At 40.7% G+C, this 22,137-nt stretch overlaps 1 protein-coding gene across 29 annotated transcripts in view; it reads right to left on the bottom strand.

Moving 5' to 3' along the window:
* RBFOX2 (RNA binding fox-1 homolog 2) overlaps positions 1 to 22,137 on the bottom strand; it is a 170,941-nt gene that overhangs the window by 25,885 nt on the left and 122,919 nt on the right. For 24 of the 29 annotated variants that reach the window (XR_014502380.1, XR_014502381.1, XR_014502382.1 and 21 more), the window contains 3 exons: positions 13,503 to 13,556; positions 3,824 to 3,916; positions 1,085 to 1,145 (listed from right to left, as the gene is read on the bottom strand). Coding sequence is in view for 24 of the 29 variants with exons in the window: in XM_083400781.1 (XP_083256907.1) it covers positions 1,085 to 1,145; positions 3,824 to 3,916; positions 13,503 to 13,556 (208 nt within the window). In the remaining 5 variants the exon portion in view is untranslated. The remainder of the gene's footprint in view (positions 1 to 1,084; positions 1,146 to 3,823; positions 3,917 to 13,502; positions 13,557 to 22,137) is intronic. The other 5 variants (XM_083400780.1, XM_083400778.1, XM_083400787.1 and 2 more) reach the window with 1 other exon arrangement.

Here is a 22,137-nt window from a genome sequence, read left to right as displayed (position 1 = left end):
ATTGAGCTTAATGGTGACTAAGCCAGACCAAAAGCTGCTTTTAGGAGACAGCAGGGCTGAGAATTTGGACCTTTTTGCCTCCAGTTTTGTTTTAGCCACCTACAAGTGCTTTTATAGTGGCTGTTGTACTATGGACTTCTAGGTCAACACCAATTATTTTCAGGAAGATCAAAGTTCATGTGTTTCATTTCATGCCATCTCTTGAGAATTAGTATAGTTAAACGGCAAGTGCTGAAACAGGTGTGTTGCCATTATCAAATGTTGTTCAGGTACAGTATTTGGCAATAAGCTTTTGTGTAACACAGACATGGTCAAATAAGAGCATTATAGGAAAGGTTAATTCACACAAAGAGACTGGCAGTCAACGGGCAGGTTCCTTCTTTGTGGGTTTTGTAAACCTTGCTAGGACAGAAAAAACTGGACTTCACCCTTCTAACCTAGCATTTTATGATTTCTCCCAAGGTCTTTGTGGATATGTCTGCATGAGGGATAAGGGAAGAGAAAGATTTTTATTTTGAATTCCAGATATGCATGTGTATTTGTTAGGCCCTTTCCTTGTCCGCATCCTTTCCCACTATTAAATATTGGCTCCACTTTTTAAATACCTCCCCATTCTAAAAGCAGTTTGCTGGTTTGGTGAAGGAAGCTGCTGGGCAAACGAGTGCCTAATAAATCCGATACATGAATATTATCATTTGTATACACATATCAGACCGCAGTTACTGTCTTCCAGTGATGGAACTTTTCATGTTGATCATTTCTCACTAATTTACAAGGGAATAGCAAGGGCAAAGTTTTCGTTATTCCCTACAGTTTGACTTGTTAATCTATATTTAACTTTAAGTTCCCTTGCTCAGAACTAATTCTAATACCATTAAATAATAGCAGTTGGGTACTCTCTTACCCTTTGAAAAACAGGCATCTTACTTCAGTGTTTATACACACCAGTCACAAAAGATTTCGAAGATGCCATTATTCCAACAAAGCTTTCTATTATGCTGAAATCCAGGGAAGGAAGAACAGTCCCAATAGCTTAGCTCTTCCCCCATAAACCTTGTTTATTATTAGCAGAATTTCCTCTTACCGTTTGCATACGGTGTGACCATCTTCTTATTAGTCATCACACGGGCGGTGGCATTATTAACCTAAAAGTAAAAAGGAGGGAAGGGGGGAAGAGGGGAGGAAGCACAGGACTTTAGAGAAAATGGTGAAAACTTGTGCGTGTGTTTTTTGTTTTTTTAAACTTGTTTAAAAATTCAGCACATTTAATTTTACTTTTGCAGGTTGCCATTAAATTAAATATTAAAATTGCAAACCAATCTAATTCTGGCATTTTAATTCTGGCATTAAAGAAAAGGCCAAAAAGAGCACATTTTCTCAGGCATCCCTGCTACCTTTGACTGAACTGGGCATTTGATGCTCACTGATCCAAAGGGCAAAAACTCCCCCTACTGCTATTTTCTCCACGTCCAGCTTGACTGGTATGAAGTAATGAACAAAAACAACTTTTGTCTCATATTTTAGTAGCCTTCTGTCTCATCTTTTAGTAGCCTTTCACTGAACTGCAGTGGCCTACTAATATTACAGAGGAGACATCTATTCAGGCGGAAGGAGAGCTTGGATATCCCCAGGTGCCTTGGACTAATTCCCTCTGCTCTGGATTCCTAAAGCAAGGCTGCCTGGCCTCCATCCCAGTTTCAGGATATCCTGAGATATTGACGCACCCATCTCCAATTGCTGACTTTTGAGAGGAGGACAAAAAAACCAAACACCACTTAGAAACTGGTAAGGTGTCTCCTGATTTCATAGTGCACTCACCCTCATTTCTGAGCTCTTTATAGCCCCAAGCCATCTAAGCACTGCAGCAAGTGTGTGTTACAGCAGAAATGGTGCTGGGGAAACATGGGAGCGGTGGGCAAAGCCAAATTACTGCAGCCCCGTGTCAGACACAGCCTCAGAGCTCTTGCAAAGAGGGTGAAGGCTGAGCTAGAATCAGTGACATTTCGAAATCCTAAGCCGTAACAGAAGGAAAAGCCACAAGGCCGATTCCAAGATCAAGTCTTAGATGCCCTCTGATGTTTAACAGAAGAGTGAGCTCGGGCAGGGAAGAAGGGAGCCTGGAAACCCATTACTCTCATTTCAGCCCCCAAACAGTATAAACATCATACATTTAAAAAGAATGGGAAACAACAACGATGAGACTGAGAGCATGCTGTTAAAACACACATAAAAAAAGAAAAACAACAACAACAACAATCGATTAATGGGGCTAGGGAGGGGGTGAGAGAGGAGAGGTCTCACAGACAATCATTAAGATGGAGCGAGTGCCTGAAATCAGCTGCTACAGCAGAGTGCAATACAAGCACTTAAAGGAAAAATGGCCAAAACCAATCAGAAACCACCAGTCAGCAAAGAGAGACCAACAGCTGCATTTAACTGAGTGAAGAAGAAAAAATGGCAAGGGGAGAAAGGAAAAATGAAAAACAATCACAGGTTTGGAGAGAGGCAGAGCAAGAAAAGAAAAAGGGGGCAGGGAGAGAATAGAGAGGGGAAGGATATGGGTGCATTAATAAAAACCAGCCAAACTGGAGTTCAGTAACTCTGAGTAAGATGTGCAAGGGAAATCACCAGGAAGTCAGTAATCAAACAGCTCAGACTTATACAAAACGGTATGTACATCCAAAGTCCAGGCGGCATTACTCAACAGCATTGAAAATAAAAAGGGGTGGGTGGGTTGGGGTAGGAAGGGGAAAAGGAAAGGGGGGGGGGACAACAAGTCAAATCACATTTTGTAGTGTTAATGTGAAATGGCAGATGGATTTTTTTCTTTCTTAATTTTGTTTTGCATTAAAAAAAAGAAAAGAAATAAGCTTCTCCTCTAGCACTTTTGTTTCACTTACCGCCAACTCGTACCATCGCCAGCATTGTGTATAGTTACCATGGAAAGAGTGAGTCAAGTGAAGGGCCCTAAACACTAAACCATTGAAAAGGGAAATAAAACAACAAAAACAAAACAAAAAAACAAAACAAAAAAGCAAAATATGCAGACATCTTACTCAAAACGGCGGCTTTAAGTTTCCCCCCCTATATTTCGTACTTTTTTCTCTTAAAAAGGGAGGGAAGAGAGAAAGGGGCCAGTTAGCCTTCAATATGAGGGAATATATTTTTCTCCCCACTGATTAATCAGTTACTTCCCACGTGGATAACAACTATTCACATTTATCAAACTCTGTGCACATTGTAAGAGCTAATTTTGAGTGCGTATTTACTTACTGAAATCATCTCCAGAAAAATTATTCTAGCAGCCCAAGGAAGTTTCTTCCTGTCTTGTCAATCCCTTCCTGCAATTAATGTAATGCCACACTCATATGAAGGAGAACTGGCCTCTGAGGAAAAGGGCATATTCTGGCTTGGCCCCCTTCTTTGTTGTTAAGACACAAAAGTTACAAATTGGACAGTGCTCTTTTCGTTAGTTTTGATCAGGATTGGCAATAAAAAGTCGGAGCCTCATAAACTGAAGCAAAGGAAAATCAAGACAGCAGAAGGTCAAAAATTTGGAGTGGGTTGGAAACAAACTTAAGAGAAAGGAGAAAAAGAAAAATACCTAAAGTAACAAAACATATATAGATATATATTTGGGTGGGTGTGTTATTTTTATACACCTCAGTGCAGGGGGGCAGGGGAGTGAAAAACACAGAGACACAAACACACGCACACGCACACACAAGACAGGAATCCAAATGTGAAATAAGTGAGGCAAGACACAAAAAAAGAAACAAAAGAATAAATATAAAGAAGAAATTGAATTACTGAAGACATGCACCTCGATTTTACGGCCCTCTACCACGGTGCCGTGTAATTTCTCCCTGGCCCTGTCTGCATCAGCACTATTCTCGAAAGTTACGAACCCGAATCCCTGCATGCAGCGGGAGAAGGGGGGAAAACATGCACATCGTTATATATTGAAATACTGATATCTAGATAAATAGAGAAAAAAAATATCACAGTATGAAATTGACATCAGCACAACTTAGCAATACTCTCCTAGAGTCACATTTTTGGTTCATGCATGTTTCATGAAATAAATTTAATTTTTTTTTAATAAAAAAAAGTTGTAATCAGATTTAAAATAATAACAAACATAAAGCAATTGAGGCCAGACCAAAAAAAGTACAGTTACTCGAGACAAATTTTGAAAAGTAAACTAGCTCCTAGTTTGACGGAACAAAATTTATTAAATCCTAGTTGGAAATCCTCTTGCCTTACAAAGGCATGACTCTACAACATTCTCAGTAGTTGCCTGTTTATGGCAAGGATACACACATGCAGGTGCTTTGAAGAAGCCACTACAAAAAGGGAGTGTGGTCCAACAGTTTAATGCTGTGCAAGAAAGTCACACCCTTTGCAGCAGCTCTGGAGAAATTGCAGTTTTGGACTCGTCTTTTATCGATTACCGCATACCTATATGATATTACCCCCCCCCCTCTCTCTACATATATACACACACTGTAAGTCTTTACACTCTGCAGTGGTACCTTGGTACTTGAACAGCTTGGCTCCTGAACAAATTGGCTCCCGAACATTGCAAACCCAAAAGTCAGTGATCCGGTTTGCGAACATTTTTTGGAAGCCGAATGTTCAACGTAGCTTCCGATTGAGTGCAGGAAGCTCCTGCAGCCAATTGGAAGCCACGCCTTGGTTTTCGAACGGTTTTGGGACTCCCAAAACGGATTAAGTTCGACAACCAAGGTACCACTGTATATGCTCCTATAATGGTAGAGCAACTGGACATGGCTACACAATTGATCCGTTTATCTTTTCAGTCCAAGCTTTACATTTCCTTTTCCTGATGCAAAACCCTTACATTTAGTTGTAAAATGAACATTGTTTAAAGAAATGCCGCAGTATATGCATATATCATCATTAAGTGGGCAACTACTTAATCTGAGGGGAAAGAATCTATTACATGGGAAAGAGCACAGAAGCTTGGGACTGATCTGAAGAACTGGGTAGCCACCTAATTTAGCACAGGACAGCTTAACTTTCTTTCACCTAATCCACTTCTTTCCATGTTTCGGTCACAAAGCAGACCACTTTCTAAACTTGTGATACTCATTAATGGGGCTGAACAACACTTTCACAGGGACCAAGCTAGGAAGACTAAATTAATTAAATGAGAAGCTAGTAGAAAATGATAACATGTAAATAGTAGCTGAAATGATTGATTGATTTATAGCTTACTTTCCTTTAGAAAACTCAGAAGTGGGTGAGGATCCCACTGGTCTCCTCTCCAGGAATTGTCCATTTAGCTTCAGCAGTGTGGTCTGAGCATTAGTTGTTCCATTCACAAGAATGTAGACATTTGGCTTAGCCCATGGCTAGATAAAATATCATTGTGGCAGTTTTACAGCCACATTTCAAACACTGTAGTAGTTAATCTTTTCGAGTTCTTTCACCCCAGAAACAGGAAGGACAAAGTATATGTCAACTATAATGGAAACTGCTGATACTGAAACAGGAACCTAGGTAATGAAGGCTGCAATCCTGTACACACTTACCTGGAAGTAAGCCCCACTTAAGACAACTGGATTTACTTCTGAGTAGACTTGCCCAGGACTGTTTAGGCGGAGTAGTACACTTACACTTAGTTTGAGGGGGAAATCTACCTTGGCTTTACATGAAACATGAGATGCAGTGGCTAGAGAGCCATTTTAATTTTTCACTAAGTAGCAAGTGGGTCATCATTTTAAAGTGCTCTTGAAGATGCTATAATGAGAACCTGCTAGGGCTCAAGCCTTTCGCCATCCCTGCGGCAACTGTGTGAAGGATTTATTTCTCTATTTTTGCTTCACAGCTGGGTTTCCTGCCCTGTATTTGTAGAGTTCAATGGGAAGCTTATTCATGGGAAGGAAGGGATAAAGATTTTTTTTTTTTAATCAGTTGATAAATTTAACTGGGTCACTGGATTCTCCAGCAAAAATATTATTACTGGATATTTAAGCAAATTCTTCTCAAAAGGGCTTATCCAGACATGCAAACCCCAAACTTTCATGCAATGTTTTGAAGGTGTTAGGGCTGAGGGTGCTGACAGCAGCTTCCCTCCATTATCCTGCCTTCTCGGCCCCAGGCAGACATGTGGTCAATTCTGAAGCTGTTCTGTGGCTGGCAATTGCAACTCTACCCTCAGGGGTGATTCCGTTCCCCGCCCCACAAATGCAGCCCCTTGGAGGCTGCTCTCAGAAAGCCTACTTCTGCTCTAGTGTTTCCCCAGTCACATTCCATCCTACTAGGAAAACAGACCGATTTCCTTCAAAACAAAAATTGCTGCTTGTTGGGGAACTTGCTTTTGCTAAGAAGATGAGAGTATACTGGATATGCTAGCTGGAGGGAGGGAATCTAATCTCTGTGTTCCAGATAAGCTATCTGCCCAAACACACATACACCAGGAACTTAATGTATACAATTAGTTTAGTTTAGTTTAGTTTTTAGTTTAGTTAGTATGCCATCCTATACCCAAAAATCTCAAGGTGGTTCACAACAGAACACTATTATCTACACAATGAGATAATCTTCTCCAATAGGATAGTCCAATGAATGGGTTCCTGAGTCCTTGGAGGAGGGGCAGGAATCACATATTATAAACAGATGTACATACTCATCTGTCACATTTACAAATTGTTTTAATTTGTTTTAATTTAGTTTGTGCTTTAAAGAAAACAAAACAACACCAAACAGCATAAAACATCGGTCCATAAGAATGAATAAGTTTCTTTAGAACTGATATTTTGTGATGTTTGAAGGACATCTCAATTAGTAAAATAAAGGCATTCCTTTATTGGGTGAAGATTGCCCATGTACATCACAGAAAATGTTAAGTTGAAGGGAGGCAGCAACTATGCACCCACAAAGCTATATAATATTACAAAGTATTACTGCAAACCTATTTTTGATTGGCTTTGCTACCAATTTTAAAGTTCAGTTGTCTGTGCGTGGGTTTCTTCCTGGTTTTTTTTTTTACAACACTTGCTTTTTACTTTTTATTATTACTGGCTGAAAATTATCCAACTAATGCAACTGTAGATTATTAAATGCTCATAAAGAAATCTCTCCTATAACCTGAAACCAGCTGCAGCCCAGGGACACCCCATTTTCTTTAAGGAGCTGTTCAAGGACCCAAAAGACACCCAAGTAACCATCACCCTTTTAGTCTGGCCTCAGATTCTGCAATAAATAACAAGCAACAGGATGAGCAGTGTAAAAATAATAATTATACAGAGTTTTTAAAAATGTTTCCATCTCTGAAGAATGAGAAAGAAAATTTACCATGTAACCGTAAAGGGAGAAATCAAAAGCAGACGATTCTCCTGGGTGTGGCCAGAACACAGAAATTAAGAAAAAATAATAATAAAACCAAAAATAAACAAAAATAAACAAAAACCAAAGAAAACTAAACGGAGCCCCTTGAAACTCATGCATTGTTAACCCTTTTTTATTATGTTTAGAACATTCACCTCAGAAGCAGCATCTTTATCTTATGGTGTTGGGACGGATTTTCCATAATTTCATTTTTAAAATATATCTATATATACACAGACACACTTTAAAGACTCAGTCAACAGCCAGAAGCCTGGATAAATAGTCAAAAAGATTCCAGGCATTAGGGTTACTTGCTTCCAAAACTTATATGCATCTTTAGCCATCCTTGGTAATCCATCTGAGATGAGTGATTGGCATGAAGTGCCAGGTGGTTGAAGGGAAGAAAAAGGAACCCTGCCGCCATTTAAAGTAAGGATCCTACTTTCCAAGATCTGCAGTTTAAAGACTGGAACTCCCATCTAATACTGCATTGCACTGATTGAATTCCGTGCTGCTGTAAAGCTATTTCATTAGAGTGGTGGAAATAATTCCGAAACACACTGGGGCTTGACAGAGTTGCTTCAGCTTAAAGCAAGACAACACGTGAATACCGCAAAATCAAAGAAAAGTGCTTCTGCTAATGCAGACCTAACATTAGCAGAATATAAAAACACAACTGAAATCTGCAAGTGAGGGAAGCAGAACTTCACTGTATTTATTTCCAGGGGCATAGTCTGTTGCAGCAAAATCCATAGCGTCTTGTAGCACCGTAAAGGCTAACGCATTTTTAATGTTATAAGGCAGGAGTCACCAACCTTTTTGGAACAGTGGGCACATTTTGAATTTGGCCCAGTCAAAAAATGGCTGGCAAGGGGACATGCCACAGCACAAAATAAGGAAAACTCCCCACCCCTGACATAAGAAGTCAACTATGTACTGATTGTGGAGCTCTCACACACTCACTAGGGTGTAGCTGTCTAATAACAACAGGGACCATTCCTCAGTACCAGGAAAATGTACAAGATGGCCACATCACACACATTCTCTTCTCACAGAAATCACTTAGGAGGTGCCTACACATTATTATTATTTTTACTTCTTTAGAAACTTTATTTCTAGGAGGACTAGACACTTCTTTTTAAATACAAGTTCAGAGATTGGGTAACCTGCCCAAGGGCGTCAATGAAAGCCCTCAAGGGCACCGTGGTTGATGGAAGTTGTAATCTCTTTTTAGTCTGTTGTTATTTTAACTTTTTGAAAGTTTTAAACTATGGTTGTTCATTTTTCTTATTGATAATGCTATTGTTTTAGCTTTTCTTCTAAGCCGCTTTGAGTGTTTATTTTTAGAGTCAAGCAGTATATAAATTTTATGAAACAAGAGGAATAAATAAACCCCCGCTATAAGATTTCGTGGACTATGGTCCATTTCATCAGATGCAAAAAGCTTTATCCTGATTTACAGGTAACACATACCAATTGTGGAAGGTGGAACTGTTGAACAGTGAGGTCGGATGGAGATTAAGTGCAGAACAGTTCTGGCTGAGATGATTACGTTAACAAAAGTAGTTCATTCAAATAAAGCAGTTGTTAACTTCACCGTTTACAATTTCACCACCACTATTTCGGGGGGGGGGGGTCAGAGAGAGAGTGTCATGGACTAGCTGGATGCAGAGGCATGGTGGTGGTAGGCACCAACTGGGGAACCCCAAATGGAAGAAGGCTCAGAACAAGGAGATTGGTGGTGGGACAACAATAACTGGTCAGAGGGAGAAGAGGTATGAAGAGGGTGGAGCAAAGTCAGACAAGGAGTCAGAGTCTCTGACTGCTTGGGAAGGACCCAGGGGAAAAGAAGACAGAGAGGTGTGGGAAGGTGGGGACCGTCAGTCCTTGCAACTGCCTCATTGGGGCAAGATCTATTGAGAAGAGTTACTGTACTCACTAGGCCTGAATTGTTTTGTTTCTTGGAATAAACAGTTAAGTTCACTGGCACCTTGTGAGTTACTGCTGACCTGCTCTTGACTCCTGCCTTGACAGAGAGAAACCCTTATGCCACAATAATTTTATAGTCTTTAAGGTGCCACAAGACTCTTTGTTTTTATTATATCTATTTCAGGGGTAATATTGACTAAACTAGAATGCAGCTTAGATGTATGATGAGGGAAGATTATCACTGTTGCTTATTGAATTTGTCAGTCATTTTATCTTGCCTAGGGCAACCCAAAGTAATTTACAACGAAACAAGTTCTGTTATTGAGCCAACCCAATTAAAAACCCCTGAGCAGAACAGTGCAAGATCACTTGTTTCCCTGTACTAGATACTTTCCGTAAGTAAAGAGACATACAACATATCTGTTGTATCTTTAATTTTTTTATAAAATGACTTGAGCGTGAACATGCGTATGCCCCACATGCTATACTGCCTGATTACATCAAATTATCAGTAATTAAGGTAAACTGTTCTGTCATTTGATGCATGCAATAAGCTGCAGAAAGGCAACCATGTAATTCTCAGGCATAGTTAGAAACCAAATAACATGGAAACAGCAACCATGGCACAGCAGTTTTTATGAAGCCACAGCCCTTACTGAGCAAGGCTAAGCCATCAGAACACAATGCATCCCTACTAGTCATTCTCTGGTCATGAAATACACATGGACCAATCTGAATATTCAGAACAGTAGTCCAGCAGGGCCATGTATCTTGCACATACATATTTTTCGTTTGGTCCAATATACATACAGTAGGGTGTCATGTGTACAGATCCTAAACAAAGGTTGAACCTAGGATTCTCAAGCTACTATTTTAAGTAGTGCTAACAGTGTCTTGCCAGTCTCTCATGCACTTTTTGTACAATATGTAGCACTAGAAAGGATTCTCCAAAGTCAAATAATTATTGTTCACTTATAATTACCAGGGGGAGATTCAATTACCTGACCCTGCCAACTTACATCTTCACTGGACCAGGATACAGAATATCAACACACTTTTTTCCTTTCCAATTAAATATAGGTGGATGCTTTAATTGTTGTATTGAGTAGGTTCATTATCACAAAGTTTGAGTGTTCTAGATCTAAAGAAATTTGGATTTTTCAAAACCTAGAGTAAGCTGGGGGAAATCAAACTTATTCTCATGGAAACCAAAATATTCATTTGGGAGGAGAAATTAAGTGTTTTCACTGGCAAACTGGAACAAACCAGCATTTTAAGACACAGTGGCTATGATTTCTGGTAGCCATATTACCAGAGAAAGTGTAACAAGCGCAATGAAAATTACTAAAACTATGAGGCACATTTGGCTGAAAACAAAGGAAACTCTTATTTCAATTGTTCAAAAGGTTTCTTTCTTAGAGATCTTTCAATAATCTCCTCCTTGATTGTGCATATTGTAGAATTCAAATGTTTGGTGCTCCTGTGAAGAATCAATATTTATACAGTAAAAGTGTGCATAACTATAGGCTCTCTCCAGTGAGAGCCAGTTTTTAATAAGATTTAACACATGCATGAAACCTTCTCTTAGCATGTCAGCTTAACAAGAGAAAGAAAAGCTATCATCTCATCTCGGATGGACCAATGGGTAAGATGCATCTTTATTTTTTCAGAAACTTCCCAAAAATTCACAACACTGGAACAATTCTGGCAGAGGACCTTTGCCACAGTTATGAAGGGATAAAGATATGCTCAGCCCGTGGAGGACCTTACCAATTACTGGATGGGGGCACACCTAGGGGCGGTTTGGATTTTACATATTCACCTTTTTGACATTCATTTATCAAATACATATTCAAAAATATACCCTTTAGAAACCCAGGGGAGGGAGGGATAATATTGAGAACACAGCACAATGCAGGCAGCAGGAGCATCTGCTTTCCGATTCCCAAGAGAGAGGAGGAGAGAGCTTCCATATCGTTAGGTTAGAACAGAAACCACAGGGTAGGAGAAAGGCATTCAAGTTTTGGCATACTTTTTGCAGAAGAAAGGGGAGTGGTGACGAGTGAAAGGGCCCTAGAAATATTTGTGTTCCACCACTGGGGATTCTATGCTACTGTTTTTTGTTTGTTTGTTTTTTTAAAAAAGAAGGGCAAATCCCAGGCGTCCCAATTCAATATTCCGTGATATAACCAACAAACATTCTTTGAGAGCTTCCTGAGTCTCACTGTAGCTATTCACCATCTTTGACAGAACAGGCCTCAGCTTGGAGCCAAGTGATAAAAGACTGTTGTGAATTCGACAGGCAGGTGTTAGAAACTCTACCACCAAATATAGGAGAAACTAGTTGGGCTAAATATTGCCTGGATGAAAGAAAAAGGGGCAAATACCCATAGGTTAATGCATAACAGCTCTTGTTTTAACTGAAAACCAGAAGTCTTGGGCTTTCTTGGCTGCACTGTTGAATAGTCATAATTAGAATTCTGTGATTTATAGAAGATTCTGAACATAAGAACAGAGACTGTCATGTAGGTTTATATAAAATGAGTATGATTATCACATGTGTTTATAATATTAAAGCAGAGTGTCACATGAAGGCCTTGATAAGTGCATTGTTCTTTCTGACAGGCTTGCTGCTTTTGCATCCTTTAGGCATTTAAAAGAGATTGTACATGGGAGTCAGTTTCCCCAAGGCTGACAATAATAGCTAACGCACCACTAATTCATAAACAATTTTGGCCTATGCTAACTTCAGAGAGGAGAGAAATATATTTGGAGATGCAACCACAGCAGATTGCTCATGCTCTATTAAGAGTTGCAATGGGAGGGTGCTTTTTGCAGGAGGCTGCATGACACAAATGAAATGCCTGTGGTTCTCTTTCCAGCTTGTTAACTCTTCTCAATAGTCAAGTGGCCTATGGCTAATGAAGGGCAGTAGCCAAGAACTGCATCCCTTCCAGTTCTGAGATCAGGTGAACACGTGAAATAGGTAAAGGAATAAAGGGCTCTAAGCAGCCCACTATAGTTCTGCATCGCTCCACAATTTCAACACATGTTGTGTTGCATTTATGTTATCTTAAACTTTCATAAACTGAGCTCAAAGATTATTTGCCATGAAGGGTTCAAATTCTGTTTACAGAATTTGCCGAAGGTACGCAGAATATTATAGTGGTTAATATTTAAAAATAATCCCTTTTCTGGTTTTCAGATAACACATAGAAATGAATTTCAACATGCAAATTTGAACCCAAATATAAAAATCTAAGTGGGGCTCTACTACACTGGGCCATGTTTTTTTTAATATAAAAAAATACTAGGCGGTACACCTTTGAACTGTCATGTGATGGGGTGGGGGGGATGGGACAGATGTTCATTTTTAATTAAAAGTGGAAAACTTAGCATTGATTAAGTCAAGCAGAGTATAGACATGCACTGTGCAAGCTTCCCCCACAGAGCTCTGCCAATGCACCTTGCTCCTGACCTGCAACACTCCCTGCTATTCCAGTGCTGGACCTACTGGGCAGAGAGAGAATCACATCAATTCTTCAGTGAGGGGACAATGGTTTCATGACGAGAACCAGTTAGGACAAGTATCACTCAAAATTGCTGCACTTGTGACCATAATGTTTGCAATTTGTTCTCTAGATAGTTCAATTAGTAGTAAGCCTGAAAAACTATCATTCAGATCCATCTTGAATAGCTACACAAGTAGCTGTTCCAGAAAATTAGAAGCTTATACAGATACCGTAATTTGCTAAAAGCCAACATTTTTTCAATGTTGAAGGGTCCATTATGCTAGCAGAGTGGGTGCAAATTTTTCTTTTACACAAGATAGCCTGTGAAAGCTCTTATCCCATATAATTTATTCATAGATTATTATTTTTAAATGGACAGAAGCCATCTGTCCCAAACACCAGGAACTTTGAGAAATCAAAGGAAAATCTGACTCTGATAGCTTTAGTAAACCCTTTATTGCTAGAAATTTTGGGTGCCTGATCTTTCTGAAATAATATTTTGAAAGGATTTGGGAAGAAATATATTGGCTACACTCAAAATCTGCAATTATAAGGAATGGCAATTTTTAGGTGATTACATGATGACCAGTTCCTGTTCTGCCTTATTCTCTATGCAGGAAGCTGTCCTATCTTGTCAACTTGGGGCAGGGGCGGTAGGGGAGAGGGGAGAGAAAGAGAGAAACTGGGTATAGAAACAAAACTTACCTTGGAGCCACGTTCATTAAAGATTATCTCTACATCAAGGATTTTGCCAAATTGCTGTAAAGACAGAAGAGAAGATTTACCCCTTGTCAGCTACTGCATTTATCTTCCTTTCTAAGAAAATCTTCATTTCGCTAGCAAACTTTCCTTTCTACTATGCAGTTAAGAATGTTCAGTTGTTGAATTTCTTCTGGTTGTCAGCTTTTATTTAAACCCTATTCAGGAACCACCCAGAAGCATGTTGGCAATAAGTGGGGTGGGGGTTGGGGGAGAGAGGACAGAGATGCATGACCATACCATCCTAGGGTCTTTCGTGAGGAAGTGCGGACTATAAATTAATTGGATGGATGGATAAATGCTGTCTCCATCCCCAACGTCTCTGCATGTGCCAGATTGCCTTGCACTGTGAGGAAAAGCTTATATGAGTTTTTAAGCACATTCAGCTAAATGCACATCATCAGTAACACTGCATTATCGGGGTTCCCAATCGAGAGGAGGATTCCAAGCTTGTTCACTTGAACATACTTAGAATTAGAACTCCCCTTTCAACACAGGAAAGGTGTGATGCAGGGCACAGGTGGGTAAGATGTGGGTGGGGCCTGCTGGTTCACCCTGCCCCCTCCTCACTTTTAAGCCCACATACTTTGAGGCAAAAGCTTGAGTAGGACTTTAGCTGAAGCCGTTGACTACTTAATATGCTCTGAGTTAGTTGCAAGAGCAGAGATCTATTAAAGCAATCTCATTTCACATTCCAGGTTAAGATATCGCAGAGCCAGGTTCTGTTTGTCACTGCAAAACCAGCGAGTCTTCCGGTAAATTAAAAATGAATGGGTTTACTGTGGCATAAGCTTTTGTGGACTAGAGTGCAACGGGCAACAAAGCACTGTGGTGTGGAGTGCTCTTATTCCAGTCACTCTAGCCCTCCCCCTCCATGATACTCCATTCCATTCTGCCACCCACAGGCTTTCTGTTTTTCCGCCCCAGCAGTTAGTCAGCAAGCCAGGGTCAAGGAGCATGCTCAGTCCTCATTATGCTGTTTTGGAATCTGCCCCCCACCCCCCAGCTTTATGGATATTTTACTCAGATATATTTTTTTGGGCGGGGTGGGGCGGGGGGTACTCCTGCAAACCTTACAGTTCCCAGAGTCAACTGATACTGGCTTCTTCCACATGGGTGGCACTGCTTTAACATGCACAGAGAACAAGTGGAGGCATGCAACACCATATGGGTGGGAATGCCTCAAAGCTTTTGCTTCTGGGGCAAGAGAGTGAAGGAACAGGTGGCTGCTGTTGGGTGGTGAGAGTGTGAGGGGACAGGCAGGTGCCTTTACACCTATGTCTCTCTTCCTGCATCCTCCTTTTCCAGCTACTCCACTCCAGAAATTTTAGGCTGGCTAGCTTAGCATCAGTTCTAGGGAAACTGGTGGAAAGCACTGTTAGAGACAGAACTACAATGCGTATAGAAGGACAAGTCTCCAGGGCTCTTCTCTGAAGGAGGCTTGGAGGATGATGTCAAGAAAGAGGGCCTTTTTAGTTGTGGTTCTCTTTGTCTGTGGAATGCTCTCCTAATGAATTCTGATTGGCACCTTTGCTGACATCTTTGCAGTGACAGCTAAAAACTTACCTTTCCCCTCAGGCTTTCTGATAAACTAAGATGATGGTGGGTTTTTTTGCTGTCAGTATGATGCCAAAGCTTCCTGTGGCTATTACGGAGAATACTGTTTTGTATATTTTTATGAATTGTATGTGTGTTTTAAATGAATGTATCGATAGGATAAAGTATGTTTACATTAAGTGTGTTGCAACTTGCCTGGAGATCTTATGACAGGGGTCACCAAACTTTATGGACCAGGACACATTTTGGATTTTGAAAGAGCGCTGTGAGCATGTCACAAACTGGCTGCCACAGCAGGCATGACGTAACACAAAACTAGAGAGACAATCACCCTTGGCATCCTTATGCTTACCATGGGAAGTCAGCTAGTCTATCAACTCCCTTCCATCTGACATACTGACATGTAGCTCAGTGGCAGAACACCTACTTGGCAGGCTTTGGTTTAATCCCTGGCATCTCCATACAGGGCTGGGAATGTCTCTGGCCTGAAACCCTGAAATAGGCAGTGCGCATACCCAATGGCATGACTCCCTATAAGGCAGTTTCCTATTAGGCTTTGTATGGGTTTTTCAGAGCCAACCCAATTCCATTAGCTTTATGTTTTCCTCAGGCTTCTCCCCCTCCCCCGTTCCTTTCCCTCAGGTTTTTAATTTCTGTTCCGTTCCATGCTTTGCACCATTTCTTCAGTCACCCTGCTCCTTTTTTCTCTCCCGTTTAGCTTCCCTACCTCATGGGACCTCTTTCCTGTGAGCTTTCCAGCCTCCTTATTTCCTTTCTCTAGCCATATATAAGGGAACTTACAATTCAACTTAAGTTGAATTCCGCCACTAACAAGTTCCCTCAGCTGAAGGAGTGTTGATGAACTTTCTAATCATCACATTAAGCTGAACCAATGGAGGCCAGATGTTTCATTCGCCCTGTAGTAACCCATACAGTAATGAACTAAGAGACTCTTAGTGCATTACAATATGGGTTACTACAGGGCAAATGAATGCTATGGTAGTAGCCCCCTTGGCATTCAGAAGTTCTTGTACTACTTCCAGATGCTGGTGGGCTCTGCCATTTTTAAATTGCTTCTCCATTAAACTGAACCCTATGTGCTATTTCTTGTACTCAAACAAGCTACACTTCCTATAAAGGTACCCCTGCCCGTACGGGCCAGTCGTGTCTGACTCTAGGGTTGTGCGCCCATCTCACTTAAGAGGCCGGGGGCCAGCGCTGTCCGGAGACACTTCCGGGTCACGTGGCCAGCATGACAAAGCTGCTCTGGCAAGCCGGCACCAGCGCAGCACACGGAAACGCTGTTTACCTTCCCGCTATAAAGCGGTACCTATTTATCTACTTGCACTTAGGGGTGCTTTCGAACTGCTAGGTGGGCAGGAGCTGGGACCGAAAGATGGGAGCTCACCCTGCCGCGGGGATTCGAACCGCCAACCATGCGATCGGCAAGTCCTAGGCACGGAGGTTTTACCCACAGCGCCACCCGCGTCCCTAACTTCCTATACTCCGCCTTAAACCCCCAACAGGCATTAAAAACAGGGTTGTCCTAATAAAAAATGCTTTCTTTAACATATGTAAGGACACTGCAGATATAGCTCCATCCTGACAGTGCATTTCTATAGACGTCTACTCAGAAGTAAATCCCACTGAGTAATTGTAGGCCTCCTTTCTTATCCAAAGGTGATATGAGCATATGGTGCTTCATTAAGCATAATGATTTCAGAACTGACTGACTCAAAATGTATGAGTCATAGCCACACACAAAAATTAAATAAAAAGAGGTCACCGTTGCCTGTCTTATAAGCTTTATATCTCTCTCCACCCCCAAACTCCCTGTCCATCTGAATGTAACTATTACCGGCTTGTTGTCAACTCTTCTAAATTTTACAGTAAACAACATGACTTTCCCTAGAGGCATTGAACTAACTAGGCCAGCAGTATTCACTGTTTGGACAGTGTGGAATTAGACATTGAACTCATACAGTAAGAAAGTAGTAGTTAGATAGTTCAGTCCCCTGATCCCCCATGGGGGGGGGTCCCTATGCCTTTAATACTATCTGGCAAGGGCTGGTTGCTGTCTTGCCAGCTTAAAGCAGGACCCCAACAGCTTGCCCCCTAAAGCGGGTTTAATGTGTTGTCCTTAGAGCTGGGACCTATGTTTCGAAGGAGACCATTCAGCTGCAATTTGGCAACAACAAAAACAAAAGCGAATTTGTCCATTCATCACTTCAGCAATTCAATAGTAATTACAATCGAGCAAATTTTGAATGCAACTATTTTCAGCTCCACATCTGAATCATTATAATCTTCAGATTAATAAGTGCATTCCTTAGATGACCCTGGTGGTCCCTTCCAACTCTACAATTCTCTGATTCTCTCATTCGCTTGAGGCAGGGTATACTGTTTCCTCTACAACAGACCAGTCCACACAGGAAGGCAAGGTACGACTGGAAGTTTTACAAATAACTGAGATGACACGCAGCCTGTAAATACTGAAGTAGTCTCAAGTGTGTGAAAACAGCTTACAATTCTTGCTAGCTTCAAGTCAAATAAATGGTATATTTCCAAAGGTAAGGTAAGAAAGTCGTAGATAGGATCCTAGCTTGTTTTATTAGACACTGGTTTGTATTTTCACACAGCTTTCTCAAAAACAAATCTTGTCTGTATATCTTGTCAACAAACATCATTAAGCCTTAGGGCTCTGAACACCTGGGACCAGAATTTTAAGTGCATCCTAGGGTGGATTACATTAAATCAGGGCAATTAAGTCAATGTTTTAAATACATAAGAGTGCAGAAGTCAGATTTAAATGACTGAATTGAATCAATTTACCAATTTGTAATTTCATATATTTCTTGAACAAGTATGTATACTAATTGGTTCATATATTGACTGAACGTATCAGCTTGCAAATAAATACAAATTTTACACTACCTAGGATGAGCATATTCCCAAACCTTTGGTCATGCAACCCACATTTTGTGCTACAGAATTTATAAATACCAACAGACAGATGAATACAGTGGTACCTCGGGTTAAGTACTTAATTCGTTCTGGAGGTCTGTTCTTAACCTGAAACTGTTCTTAACCTGAAGCACCACTTTAGGTAATGGGGCCTCCTGCTGCTGCTGCCATGCCGCCAGAGCATGATTTCTGTTCTCATCCTGAAGCAAAGTTCTTAACCCGAGGTACTATTTCTGGGTTAGCGGAGTCTGTAACCTGAAGCATATGTAACCTGAAGTGTATGTAACCACTATACATGTGAAATCAAGTGTTTCTGTTTGACTCTGTGCATATGCAAAGATACTAAGCAACAGAACTTATCTGAAATAATACCCTAAATTTTCCAAAAACAAGGGCTGATACTTAATGGGTAGAACAGTGTTGCTTCATGAGATGAATAATAAATTTGCAAGCAATTTGATCAAGAGTCTAAATAAAATAGTCATAGTTTGCATAATAATAATAATAATAATAATAATAATAATAATATAATTTACTTTGCCTTTAAAAAAAAATCAAAACTCAGGTATTATTGCTCCCGGGTAATTGTTTTAAATAAAAAAGCAAGCATTAATGTGATGCTTGCATTTCTTTTCAGTAAGGCTTTCAACCTGAAGTTTTAGATATTGTGGCTGCCTTTAGTGAGTGGGATGTGTTAGACTGCCTTTTTGTATGTGAATGCTTTTAGCTTTCATTTTGTTTTAGTTTTTTGTTGGTTTTAATGTTCGTACTGTTGATTTGAGTTTACTTTTCATAAAAAGTGACTAATAAGTTCAATAAACAATGAAACTGATGGTGATGATTACTTGTTTGACAGTTACCTCCTGTCAAGGACAATTTGACTCCATCTAGAACAACAATTCCTGAACACAAGAACCACTCACCAACACTGCCTCCATCTTACAATGGTTTAGTCTATTAGCCCTCATTGAACTCAATCCTGCCTCCAGGCTTTGATCCGGCGTTTGATTCAAACAGTATGGAGCATACTGATGACACTGTGCTCCAAATCCTTAGATGGCCACTTTCAGCAGCTTCATATACAGATGTTAACCTCAATGGGAGACAAGAGGGAACCCTGCAGGACCTCACAGCTCAAGAGTCAAAGACTGAGCAGAAGTCCGCTTATGCCATTCCCTTGTAGCATCCCTGCAGGTATGAGGGGAACCATTGTAACACTGTACCTCTGGCTCCCAAGCCACAAAGCAGCTCCTGGAAGATACCAACAATCAAGAGTACCAAATAGTCTGTACTGATGATGGTGAGAACTCCCTGCAAAGGTGAGGGCCCAGCTAGAATGGTTCCACAGTTATGGAATTAAGGGGTTCTTAAATGCTCTAAGGGATTTTCCAGTCAACATGGCTGGTGCTCCCATCAAGGCCCTAGTTTCAGTATGCAATAGCAAGATAGAAAGGACCATATAATTCCTAGGTGTGCTTTTCAGCATTGTAGAGACTAACTGGCCCCTTGCTTTTCTGAGGAGCTTTGCTCAATGAAACAAGCCCAATGACAACTGTGGTGTGCAAGTCCCATAGTAAACACAGGTGGGAGCATATAGTTGTGGCTACTGTGTGCACACGGTGGCAAAGAAGTCCTCCTTTACCACAACTAATTGTGACTTCTGGCCTACAGTCAGGAACATCTGAGACTTTGGAAATCAGCTGTGGAAAATTTGCAGAGCACTTTGAGATCAGCCATCATTGTCAGTCCTGATGGTCTTTTTTAGATTGCATGACAACGTAAGTTGATGCTTTCTGCTCCAGGGCAAAGCTGACCTCCAGGCTGTTGCTGGATCCTTCAGGGACTTTTTCACTCCTCCCACGTAATAATATTCTCTCATGGCCCATTTTCCTGCTAACTACACAGTTTCTCTCTGTTCATGTATTTTTGGAAAATTCACTTGAGGCAAAGGCCTTAAGTCTTTCATAGATGACATTGAAACAATCGAACCTGACACTGGGAAAGGCTGGGAGGCGGGATATTGCAGAAGCTGCAATCATAGGTCCCCTACAGGATAAAGGGCTCGTTTAATATGATTCACCCAAGGGAAAGCTCTCTTCCTGCAGTAGCAGTAAGTAATAAGAACACCACAACTAGGGTTAATATTTCACTGTCCCATTTTATAGTTCCAGACTGATTTTATGTTGTTTGGAATTGCTGTACGAGCAGGAAATCAGAACTGAATTTCTGATTGCTTCCCTGCTCCAAGTGTAGAGCCTACCCCAAGCTTCAAAATGGCACATGCTCACGCATGTGTGCCTAAGAAGTAAAAAAAGCAGTTTTAGCAGGCTCTATCCCTGTGGCTGAAGTCAGAGCCAGGAAAACCAAAGCTTCCAATTAAGTAAAAGGAAAGATGAAACCCACAGGCACCACAGTTCATGTGCACTTCCCCTTTTACTTTTATGCCACTGGAATAACCTTCCAGACAAAACATTTACCCTAAGTAGAATGACGGTAAATGGTAACCAGTAATTTGGTGGAGACGGGAATTGCAAAACATTTTTCTAGTCGAATGTAATCTGGCATTGCTCGGGCGTTGGTTTAGGACTTTCCTCCCACCTGTGAATGCTAAAGGTAATGTGCTACCTTAAGGCTCCATGAAACATGCGCATATCTATCAGAAGAATTTCAGGTGATGGCTAGGATAGACAGAGAATATTAAATTAATGAATTTCATTCCCTCTCTTTACCAATATACGATCACTGTTTTCAGGCTGAGAGGGAGTAAGGATGCACTGGGACTCATCCTTAAGCTACAACCGATAGGCACAAAGAAATCCCAGAGGTATCACTATTGCTAAAAAAAAAAAAAAGCACGGTCTTGTCCTTGAGCCCTGACCAATTAGGCGAACAGGGAACTGGGAGGCAATTAAGACAACCTGTAAGGGTGCCACATACCCAATGTGATGGATGGGGGAATAAGTAACTTTGTCAGAATAGAGTGAAATGTCTCCCCAACATTACTGCATTAAAAAATCCTAACCTCAAACCTATGTCCCCAGGTATCAAAAATTTGGAAAACGTTGTGGCAGATAATTTTTGCTTCCTGAATTCTGGGGAATTTAAAAGATTGTCTACATTCTTTTAGTTGTATTTGCTTAAAGTGGGAGCGGGGGGTGGGGGTGGTAGAAGTGAGACTCCTATGCCTGCTACAATATTTCGCATGAAATTGTTCACAGAAATTTAATAGTTCTAAGCCTAAGGATCTGGCAACTGAGTGGGGAGAGCTGCATATATGTATAGGGGAGGTTTGTTTATCTGCCTTCCTTGGGGAAATCTCCTAATTCTGATATAGTTTCATTTGACTGTAAAGGACTGTAAAGCTCAACACACATTTAGCAGTGCAATGTTCTGTTTGGTCATCTAAGCAGAAAGTGGAGACCTGAATGAAGGATACATAGAAATCAGAACTGTAAACATTTCCAAAAGCAGCCCTTCACTTGTGAATGCACTAACTCTTGGGACAGCCTAAAGAATATGTCATGCTTTGAAATGCTAGCCCTAAAGTCAGATAAAGACTATATTCTGCCAATGCCTTATAGGCATATGAATTTACAGTGACTATTGGTAACACACAAGGCAGCCCCAAGACATATATTCACAATAATATATTGCAATGTGAATCATGAATATAAGGCATAACTCATTTCTGCTCTAGGTCAAAAAACCTAGACAAAAATATAAAGGTTTACGCTTATCAGCCATAGCAGCCCAAAATATGTTCTGAGAAGGCAAACTATTATCTTCCAGATCCTGAGAACTAGGAACCAGTGTTAGAAACTGAGATATGAAAGCTAGGAGCTAAATGGCACCTTAAACCTAAGTTATGGGCTAGGCGCGCTTCTTTTATAAAGCTGAAAATGAATGATCTGCAGCTAAAATATTATGTTCATTTTTCACATGGTCTAGTCCTTCCCCTGCCCACCCCCCTAATATTCTTAAGAGGGTCTTTTCTCCAGCCTTAAGAGAGTAGCTAGAAGTGGGGAGGCAGAAAAATGTCCTCCTTTCCTTCCATTCTGTA

This window comes from Podarcis tiliguerta (assembly GCF_965153285.1).
Source record: "Podarcis tiliguerta genome assembly, chromosome: 10".
NCBI classification, from domain to species: domain Eukaryota; kingdom Metazoa; phylum Chordata; class Lepidosauria; order Squamata; family Lacertidae; genus Podarcis; species Podarcis tiliguerta.
This window is presented reverse-complemented; position numbering and strand designations above follow the sequence as displayed.